The sequence below is a fragment of the Xenopus tropicalis genome, chromosome 7, assembly GCF_000004195.4.
Source record: "Xenopus tropicalis strain Nigerian chromosome 7, UCB_Xtro_10.0, whole genome shotgun sequence".
Classification (NCBI taxonomy): domain Eukaryota; kingdom Metazoa; phylum Chordata; class Amphibia; order Anura; family Pipidae; genus Xenopus; species Xenopus tropicalis.
In genome coordinates, this window is record NC_030683.2 from 122,996,343 (window position 1) to 123,007,558 (window position 11,216).

At 42.3% G+C, this 11,216-nt stretch overlaps 1 protein-coding gene across 2 annotated transcripts in view; it reads left to right on the forward strand.

Moving 5' to 3' along the window:
- The window catches only part of LOC100489120 (B-cell receptor CD22), a 41,700-nt gene extending 31,320 nt beyond the window's left edge, over positions 1-10,380 (forward strand). For both annotated transcript variants that reach the window (XM_031906462.1, XM_002938211.5), the window contains 6 exons: positions 1,942-2,196; positions 3,789-3,882; positions 5,960-6,014; positions 6,891-6,997; positions 7,147-7,216; positions 9,538-10,380. In XM_031906462.1, the coding sequence (XP_031762322.1) occupies positions 1,942-2,196; positions 3,789-3,882; positions 5,960-6,014; positions 6,891-6,997; positions 7,147-7,216; positions 9,538-9,660 (704 nt within the window). In that variant the 3' untranslated portion in view covers positions 9,661-10,380. The remainder of the gene's footprint in view (positions 1-1,941; positions 2,197-3,788; positions 3,883-5,959; positions 6,015-6,890; positions 6,998-7,146; positions 7,217-9,537) is intronic.
- The last annotated feature ends 836 nt before the right edge of the window (positions 10,381-11,216 follow it).

An 11,216-nucleotide genomic window follows, 5' to 3' on the forward strand; every position in this document is an offset into this window, starting at 1 on the left:
AACTTTAGCGATTTCGCTAGGTTTTGTCCAAAAACCACAACTTTTTTGAAGTGTTGCAGCAACAATTCGTTGACATTGGGATTTTTGCAGCAACAATTCAAAAAATTGATTCAGGAAAATTATGGAGTTTTAGTATATCTGACCCTAGGCATCTGATAACATAGCACCTAGATATCCATCATTTTCCTGTGTGAAAAATCATTCTTTTTACTTTAGTAATCGTTAGTCTTCAAGATATGTGGGAAATCGCCCTGTTAACATGACTTCTTTATGGAAGATCAATAAGAGTAACCCAAATTTCACTAATTATTTTGTGTACAATATATTTAAAATTGTAAAATTGCAGAATTGGGAGTTTAATGAATGTGGCACTATCATAAAAACAAAAATAGTTTTGGAAATAAGATACTATGGGGCCCATTCATTCAAGTCCGAATGAGTACGAATGGAAAAAAATCGTATTTTTACTATTAGTACTGTGCGTATTTTCTGCAATTTTTTTTGTTAATTTCCGTGACTTTTTCGTGCTTTGCGGCAATTTGTGCAACTTTTTTTATACAAAAGTTTCGGAATTCATTCAAGCTTCGGTATGGTGACTTTTTTTGGGCCAGGTTGGAGCTGCAGAGTGCCATTGAGCCCTATGGGAGACTTTCCTTGGGCCGGGTTGGAGCTGCAGAGTGCCATTGAGCCCTATGGGAGACTTTCCTTGGGCCGGGTTGGAGCTGCAGAGTGCCATTGAGCCCTATGGGAGACTTTCCTTGGGCCGGGTTGGAGCTGCAGAGTGCCATTGAGCCCTATGGGAGACTTTCCTTGGGCCGGGTTGGAGCTGCAGAGTGCCATTGAGCCCTATGGGAGACTTTCCTTGGGCCAGGTTGGAGCTGCAGAGTGCCATTGAGCCCTATGGGAGGCTTTCCTTGGGCCAGGTTGGAGCTGCAGAGTGCCATTGAGCCCTATGGGAGACTTTCCTTGGGCCGGGTTGGAGCTGCAGGGTGCCATTGAGCCCTATGGGAGACTTTCCTTGGGCCGGGTTGGAGCTGCAGAGTGCCATTGAGCCCTATGGGAGACTTTCCTTGGGCCGGGTTGGAGCTGCAGAGTGCCATTGAGCCCTATGGGAGACTTTCCTTGGGCCGGGTTGGAGCTGCAGAGTGCCATTGAGCCCTTTGGGAGACTTTCCTTGGGCCGGGTTGGAGCTGCAGAGTGCCATTGAGCCCTATGGGAGACTTTCCTTGGGCCGGGTTGGAGCTGCAGAGTGCCATTGAGCCCTATGGGAGACTTTCCTTGGGCCGGGTTGGAGCTGCAGAGTGCCATTGAGCCCTATGGGAGACTTTCCTTGGGTCGGGTTGGAGCTGCAGAGTGCCATTGAGCCCTATGGGAAACTTTCCTTGGGCCGGGTTGGAGCTGCAGAGTGCCACTGAGCCCTATGGGAGACTTCCCTTGGGCCGGGTTGGAGCTGCAGAGTGCCACTGAGCCCTATGGGAGGCTTTCCTTGGGCCGGGTTGGAGCTGCAGAGTGCCACTGAGCCCTATGGGAGACTTCCCTTGGGCCGGGTTGGAGCTGCAGAGTGCCACTGAGCCCTATGGGAGACTTCCCTTGGGCCGGGTTGGAGCTGCAAAGTGCCATTGAGCCCTATGGGAGACTTTCCTTGGGCCGGGTTGGAGCTGCAGAGTGCCATTGAGCCCTATGGGAGACTTTCCTTGGGCGGGTTGGAGCTGCAGAGTGCCATTGAGCCCTATGGGAGACTTCCCTTGGGCCGGGTTGGAGCTGCAGAGTGCCATTGAGCCCTATGGGAGAGGATATATTTTTGGCCATATAGAGTAGCTCTAATAAATCATCTAGTCAATGTAGGCACAGGCCAATGGTTTTTTATTTCACTGAGAAGAAACTTATACAGAACTTTGCTGACATTTATTTTTCTTTTTTAATTTGTGTTTCTTTTTGTAGATGCCCCTAAAGAAGTTCTAATTGTTAAGTATGAAAGAGAAGATGGAGGTGTTGTTTTAAAATGCAATTTCTCAAGTAGCCGTCCAAATGTAACCCAGTTTACATGGCTGAGAAATGACGTCCCTATTATAAATCAGACGGCGGCAAACATAACGCTGGAAAATGTTAAAGAAAACGCAGGGGAATATCGATGTATTGCTCACAACAAGGTTGGAAATTCTTCTTCTGATGAACAAGTTGCCATTCAATTTAAAGGTAAGCATTTGCATTGATAAAATATTGATTGGATGAATAGGCTTCAGGTTTAGATGTTGGAAATATAAGAATTTTGCACCCAGGCCTATGGTCATGTATTTACGCCACTGGGGGTTGCACGCTAAACAAGCTATTAGGTGAACAAATTTTCCTATAGGCTACACAGATGGAGCAAACACTGAATTAACATTATATAGGTGGCATAGTGCACACAAGGCACCACCATGTTACAGCATTCATGTGATATATTGGGACATCATGAGCAATGTTAGCCAAATGGCTGGAAAAAGTCTAGAAAAACTTTTTTTCAGCATGAAAAATGTGCTTAAAAACTCATGCTTGGCTTATACTTGAGTGAATACAGGCTTTGTGGCATTCGGCGCACACAAATTAGTGGCAAATGGAGTTGTATAGCTATTAGTGTAGCAGTATCAACTTTAAAGAGACAGCAGTCAGTGTTTCCCTGCACTGCCTGTTTTATACTGATAATGTATAGGAATTTCTGCCCTAATTTACAAGAATCAGCATGTTGCCCATCTGTGAGACACTAATTTGTGAGCTAAGAGCCTACCTAGCCTTAGCCATCATAGCTGGTACAAATTGTACACAATCAAATTATCTTGCCTTGAGGCAAACAGCTCCATAATAAGGAATCAGTAGCCAATGTCATTAATATTGTTATTTGCTGATATGCAGATAATGGCAGAATTCATTTGCACGTGCGTGCCAAATGCCAGCACAATTCCATGTATAGCCATCTAGGAACTCATAGCCACAGTAGCTGCTGCATTTCCCACCCTAGGCTTATACACGAGTCAATAAGTTTTTCCAGTTTTCTTAGGTAAAATTAGGTACCTCGGCTTATATTTGGATCGGCTTATACTCGAGTATATACGGTATGTCTATCCAGTCACCTAGGTACATAATTACAGTTATGTAGCACCAGTGTCCTTCACAGAAATGGCTCAACATTCACGGATGCTGAGATTATATTTTGTGTTTCCGACCACAAAAAAGGATTTTTTTCAGTTTCATTAGTGGCCAGTTAACCTATCACAGTGTGCCTGGAGTAAAGGAGGAAACCAGAATACCCAAAGGAAACCCACCCAAACCTAAAGAAAACATATAAGGCCTCATTCACAATGCCCCAAGTAGTATGCAAATGCAAAAATAGGCCACCATTAGCCATTTTTTTGGACTTTGCCCACTTTGTGGGATATTGTGCAAATAGTCGCAGGCCTCTGCACTCCATTTTGGAGATCTGTGGACTGCACTTTGAATCAGGTGCTGCCTGCATTGGGCAGCAGTCTATTCTCTATGGGAGACGGCCATCCTATAACTGAAGCTTTGTGGATAATGGGTTCCCAAATAAATGATCCAATATCTGTACTATATAACCAAAGCCACAAACATAATGTAAGGAGGCCTGGATTCCTATATTATCTGCATTATATCATGTTTCTTGGAATATTAATAGAAATCTCCCTTATTTAGAAGCTCAGTTGTATTTCCAAGATATCTATTTCTGCAATGAAATAGGCAGATGGGTGTAGTGATCTTACAACTCTTTGTTTCTTGTTTCTTTACACCAGGAACAACGTCTATTGACTTGCCCGCGGTGCTGGGAAGCACTGCAGCAGTTATTGGCCTCGTACTGATAATCCTTATTATATACTGCTGTATAAGGTAACCCTGACAATTACCTATTGCACATTTGTTGGTCCTGGTCATGTTTGGCCATCTGTTCGTCTGACTATTCTTCTTCACTCAGCTCTACTGAAGCAATTTTGGTACTTTATGATGCAAAATAACACATTCCCGATCGTGCCCATTAGTAAAGTCAGAGTAGGGTTATGCCAGCTTGCTAAAACATTATTAGAGGTAGTGCCAGTGCTTCGCAGCAAATCCATGCCTGGAAAAAAAATTTGTACGGCAAAAGGGTCTTTCTCCGTTATTACTACTGTTCCTATCTGCATGCTAACACTTATAGGAGGTTGCACATAGCTTGGATTTACTCTGTGTACCACTTTGGGGAAGGATGAAAAATCGCACGTGAATAAGGCGCGTGGTACAATATGAAAATCAGTATTGGGGCACCATCAACCTGCCCTTATTCTTATAATGTATCATCTCCCAATTATTACACCAGTCCTTTTTGTCTCTTACCACCAACAAAGTAACATTTGTGGGGTCCACAGTATTTTATATCTATTGCTACCGTCAGAAGTGTTTACCCATCCGGGTCCAGCTACCTGTCTGTGGATAGCCAACTTGTAAATGTTCAACTCCAAGCTTCAGGCCCTCCAAGTGGGACCCCTACCCCTAAGTCTGTACACATGAGTCTCTATCCTGAGGGTAGTGCACCTAGGACTCTAATCCGTCTACTTTGCTTGTAGGAGCATCAGGCTGCTCACTAAATACACTGAATCTACTGTAACTCTCACTGCCAGATCAAGCTATAAAAGAGAATCTCTGTACAACTATCTTCCCCTACTAGGCCTGCCTCCGCCCCAGCTCCAATCTTCTTCCACCTTCCTGCCCAGGTGGAATCCAAGAAGAAAGAGAGCCAGCCCTGTAAGCTTCTTGTCTTGACTTAGAACAATGACCCTTCCTGGTCAGTTACAAAACTGCCAAGAGCACATTCTAAAACAGGATAAGGAAACATTTTCCCCTTATAACTGTGATTTAGGACCCAACTTAGCTGTTCAGAAGCTTTAGGGAACTGCCTGTAAACATAAAAAGGGTAACTAACTCATCAGTCCCCCTACCAGTCTGTGGATAGCCAACTTGTAAAATGTTCAACTCCAAGCTTCAGGCCCTCCAAGTGGGACCCCTACCCCTAAGTCTGTACACATAAGTCCGTATCCTGATGGGAGTGCACCTAGGACATTAATCCTTCTGCTTTGCTTGTAGGAGCATCAGGCTGCTCACTAAATACCCTGAACCTAACTCTCACTGCCAGATCTATAACTATAAAAGAGAATCTCTAAACAACTAACTTCCCCTTCCTGGTCAGTTACAAAGAGCACATTCTAAAACAGGATCAGGAAACAGTTTCCCCTCGTAACTGCGATTTAGGACCCAAATTAGCTGTTTAGAAGCTTAAGGGAACTGCCTGTAAACATGAAAAGGGTAACTAACTTATCAGTCCCCCACAATAGTAAAGATTTGACCAGGTAACAGAGAGAGAGAGAGGAACTAAAACAAATTGTAACCTAGGAATGTAAACTTGTACTACACTCTCGCTCCTAATTGTTGAGATCCCACAACAATGTTGCCATGTGTTATTTATTACCATACCCTTTCATCTACGTTGATAAACACAAGGAATTCTGGGAACTTATCCCAAAGAGCTCCAAGAAAATCCCGCTTACATGGGTTTATCCTATAGGCTCACCCACTGGGTTTGAAGCAGAAGCCAGGGTAATAGCTGATCAGATTCCCAACTACAGACCGGTTTTGCCCTTCTTTGGGCTCATTAGAGTAGTTGATGTAACTGCTGGTTCAACTGGGGACCTATAAGGCTAATGGCACCCCAGGCTTCTGAGTAGATCCACACACATTTGTGCATTGAAAGCTCCATGTGTGCGCAAACAAGCTGGCCCAGGATAGGATGGGTCTTTTTGGATTACATTTTTTTTGCAAGAGAAGAAACGTCCTTGTGTGCCAATAGCCTTATGCCTGTAGGACAGTGTAATATACAACATGGAGAAAATACTTTTTTATATTTGAATAAACTTCTGGGTTTATTTCATCTTTTTAGTACAAGAAAGAAGAAGTCTCATACTGACACAATCTTTGGGACCATTCCTGTGCCTGTGAGTATTTATTATATAATTAGCAACCATTCCCAGCCCCTACTGCCACCCTGAGTCACGTTGAATTGGCAATTTTTTTTCTGTGTTTTTCTTGAATCACAGCGAAAAACTGGAATTTATATTTCGAAAAAACCTGCAGCAGTGACTGCACTGCTACAAATTATTTCTGTAGTGCAAAAGGAACCATGGAATTTCTTGTGTGCATCATAAGTACACAACAAATTCCATGGTTAAGAAATAACATTAATGGGGTTATGTAATAAAAAGGCACCAAGTGTGGCCAGAAGCAGTAACCCATAGCAACCAATCAGCAGGTAGAATTGACTGGTTATTGGTTGCTATGGGTTACTGCTCCTTGGCAAACTTAGTGCCTTTTATTACATATGGGGGTAAGACAATTAAGACCATTTTCTTTGATGAATCTCCGCTAAATCTGTAGTATGTTGTTCATGGAGAAACTCCAGATTAGCCCTTACTTGGATATTTGTGAACAACTGTTAGTATGGAACAAACCAAAGAGCTCCAATAACAACCATTAAACTAAAAACTTTGGGGCATGTTTACTAAGATTGGAGATAAACAATCTCCGGTGATGCTGCCCATAGCAACCAATCGGCAATAAGATTTGAACATTCACCTACAAGTTAGAAATCAAAGCAAAGACCTAATTGGTTGCTACAGACAACATCACCGGTGATATTTAACTCCATTCTTAGTAAACACACCCCCTAGTAGAGTATCTGTAAATGGTTAGGGAACAGCACTTGGGAATATCTGCACTGGAACTACGTCAGAAGTAGGTTTTTATTAATATTCAGAGAACCTTGAAAATGTTCTTTAGAGTATTTTATTTTTGTTTTTTTCTGTTCTATACAGAGTATGGCTGAAGCACCGCCCACAAAAATGGCTGATCATGTGTACGATACCTTAACTGAGGGCAAATATCATGCCACAACAGACTCACAAAGCTCTACAAGTCCATTGTAAGTTGTCAGATACATTTGTTTATCTGTGAGTGGTTTGAGTATACAACAGAGTGCTGGGCTTTGTATCTTTCTTTTCTACGTAAAGATGGCAAACCCTTGATATGAAAGCTACTGGGTTTTATCTAAAACTTGCATCTCCATTACAGGAATGTTTCCTCAAGAAAGTCCAAAGCGCCCAGAGAAGGAGATGAAGATTCCCATTACTACGCTGCTGATGTAAGTCTGACATCATAGAAAGATGACGGACGATATTCATGTTACTAGGCTGGCAGTTAGGAGGTCGTTCTTGAGAATGTAACCACTAGGATGATGGGAAAGCAATTTGACTGGGTTTACGTGTCTAAAAGTGGCCATACATGGGCCGACTGTAGCTGCCAATATTGGTCCCTTAGACCAATTCGACAGCTTATTGGCCCGTGTAGGGACAGCAACCACTGGCTTGTCCGACTGAAATTGCCCAGATATCGATTGGGCAGGTTAAAAGATTTAGTCGAATTAGGGACTGTATCAACGAGCCGATGCGGTCCCTGACTGCGCCCATTGTCGCTGACTGCGCCCATTGCCGTGGTTATAATTCGATCGTTTGGCCCCAGAGCCAAATGACCGAATTAGCCTAAATTCCCCCGATATCGCCCACCCGTAGGTGGGGATTTCGGGGTAAAATCCGCTCGCTTGGCGACATCGTCAGGCGAGCGGATCATTACGTGTATGGGCACCTTTAGGTAGGAAGGACATGGTCTGGCAAATCTGAGTGCACTTTAAGGGGGTGAATTATCAACATTCGATCATCTGATTTTTTCCATGATTCATATTTTTTTGTGCTAAAATTTTTGAATTATGGCTCAAAAACTCAAATGTAAAACTTCAGCACCTAAAAGCTTGGGAGTTTATGTAGAAGTCAATGGGAGTTGTCCTAGGCAAAATCAAGCCATATTTTCAATTTACGATTTTCTATATATTTTTTTATTCTTTAAACTCACAAATTCACAGTGTTTGAGTTTTTTTTATTAAATAAGATTTTCATAATCTGTTTTTTATAATAAATAAGCCAACATTTGAGTTGTTTTATAATGCAAGTTTATTCAAAGTAGAAAAAAAAACTTTCCAATTCATAAACTTGAAATCGATAAATAAGACTACTAGGGGCCGATTTACTAATCCACGAACGGATCGAAAGCGTCCGAATGTGTTTTTTTCGTAATGATCTGTATTTTGCGATTTTTTCATCGCAGTCGTGACTTTTTCGTAAATTGTCGCAACTTTTTCATAGCCGTTACGACTTGTGCGAATTGTCGCGACTTTTCGTAGCCGTCACGAAATTATCTGAAAGGTTTGCCCGCCGTTTACTAGTGCTCAATATGAAAAAGTCGTGACAATTCGCGCAAGTTGTAACGGCTACGAAAAAGTCACGACGGCGGCGAAAAAAATGCAAAAAATAAGAAAAAGACGCAAAATGTTCGTTTCCAGTCCGTTTTTTTTCCCATTCGGGATTCAGATTCGTGGATTAGTAAATCAGCCCCATTGTGTCAGGTCGCTGAAGATGCATTTGTTGTTTTCCTTTTCTTTTTGGACTTTGTCTGGGGCATCTACATTCTATATAAATGAATGGATAACTTGACAAATATTCCTTCAACTTCAATAACCATATAATTTGGTGTTTAGAACTAGTGATGGGACGAATCTGTCCCGTTTCTCTTCTCTGCAAAATTCGAAATGGCAAAACGGCAAAAAAATTAGTGAAGCATTTTTTTTTTTGCCTGTTTTGCAAAACAATCCGCTAGCAGCGAACTGAGGAAATTTGTTGTGAATCCATGCCTGGGCAATTATTTCGCTCACTATTTAGAACATAAAGAAAGTACAGTACAGTAACAGAAAAGCTTTATCCTAAATAGACTGAGTAGATTTGGGTATTTTACTGACTTCATTTTGCTTTTTCTTTGGATTTCGGTAACATGAAGGTTCCTTATCTATGGACTGGTTGCTCGAGAATAATATGAGAGACAGACTAGTGGGCACAGTGTATTGTCAGCTTCTTTGTCAATGTAAATGTGGCTATATACAGGCTGATTATAGTTGCCGATATTGGTCCCTTAGACCGACTCGGCAGCTTATCACCCCGTGTATGGGCACTAACAATGGGCCTGCCCGACTGACAGCTGGCCTGAAATCGGGCAGATATCGATCGGGCAGGTTAAAAAATTTAGTCGGATCTGGGACCGCATTGGCTCATGGATGCGGTCCCCGATCCGACTTTGCCTATACCCGTCGTTCTAATTCGATCGTTTGGCCCCAGGGCCAAACGATAGAATTAGCCTGGATTCGCCCGATATCGCCCACCCGTAGGTGGGGATATCGGGAGAAGATCCGCACGCTTGGCAACATCGCCAAGCGAGCGGATCTGAAGGTGTGTGCCCATCTTAAATGAATGTATGGACCAGTAGCTACAGTTAAAAAAGTTGGGGCAAAATATATTTGATCTGTTTTATTCAAGTATTTAATCATATAGTCATATAACCCATGTCCGTGTCTCTTCACAGGACAAAGCGCAGGAGGAGCCAGAGGACATTAATTATGCTGCAATCAGATTCGACCAATCTAATGAAGCATCACGGGAGGATGGCCGCACAGAACACACAGTATACGCCATACTAAAAAATTAGCTACTGAGACTCTTGGAACTATAACATCCAAACCCGACCATCTCTAATGGGGCAAATATGGCACTTCAGCTTTTACATTTAATGCAACGCTCAGGATGTAATTGTCATATCTTTATAGCAATTTATACATACAAATACATAGCTGTGTTTAAATACAAGTTAAGTGAAACTATGGATAAGGCCTGCGGCCTCACTTGTGTTCTTCTGGAGAAAACCTCACATATGGCAACTTGAGCAATTGTTGTCTATGGTCATTCAGTATGATCTCAGTAGTTATTAGTGATAACCATGACTATCTTAAAGTATTGCTGATGTTTTATGTACTATAATACTGAAGGGACGTGCACCATAAACCAGGTAATGATATAAACCAATTCTGCACTAATCGTAGTGGCAGATATAAAGAAAGGGAGATATGACCTGCCCATTAAAGGGGTTGTTCAACTTGTACAAAATTCACAACAGTTTACATTAATAGAACAATCTTTGCCATATACCCCTATAGACACTACAGTTGCTTTGTTACTTCCTTATATGAAGTCACACATAGTACTGGCAGCAGCCTTAACTCCTATTGGCTGTGCCTGCTGTCAGTCTGACACTGCTTCCTGTGACCGTGACTGCAAATCTAATATAACAGTATAGAGTCTGTTTGCCTATGCCATTGCAAGGGGGAAATTAACCAATGACGTTTCAATTTATGCAACTGGTTAGAGTGCAGAAGCAACCAATGAATTGGTCCAATAGGAAACAAGTAAGGAGAAAGTCTGCATGTCAGCATATAGGAAGTTCTCAGTGTGGCGGGTTCAAAATAGGCCACTCCCATCCCTTCGGAAAACTGATCTGGATAAAAAGTAGCTTTTATAGTGGTCTTTTTACTAGGGATACACCGAGTCCAGGATTCGGTTCTAGGCTTTTTTTGAAGGATTCGGTTTTGGCCGAATCCATGGTCCCGGCCGAACCCTACTTTTTACTTTATTTTTTTATGCTGAGAGCATTGTTGGTAGTTTAATAAGATTTGAACATTAAAGGTGAACAACCCCTTTATGGAGCTAAACAAAACAGGCCCAAACCACACTTGCAGTTTGCCTTCTGATGCTTTATCTTAAAGGAACAGTAACACAAAAAAAATTCAAGTGTATAAAAGAAATTCCAATATAATGTACTGTTGCCCTGCACTGGTACAACTGGTGTGTTTGCCTCAGAAACACTACTATGGTTTATATAAGGAAAAATGCTGTGTAGCCATGGGGGCAGCCATTCAAAGGAGAAAAGGCACAGGTTACATAGCAGATAACAGATAACACTATTGTATTATACAGAGTTTATCTGTTATCTGCTATGTAACCTGTGCCTTTTCTCCTTTTTTCCAGCTTGTATGGCTGCCCCCGGGGCTACACAGCAGGGTATTTATATAAATTATAGTAGGGTTTCTGTAGCAAACACCCCAGCTGTACCGGTGCAGGAATGGCTGCCCCCGGGGCTACACAGCGGGGTATTTATATAAACTATAGTAGGGTTTCTGTAGCAAACACCCCAGCTGTACCAGTGCAGGA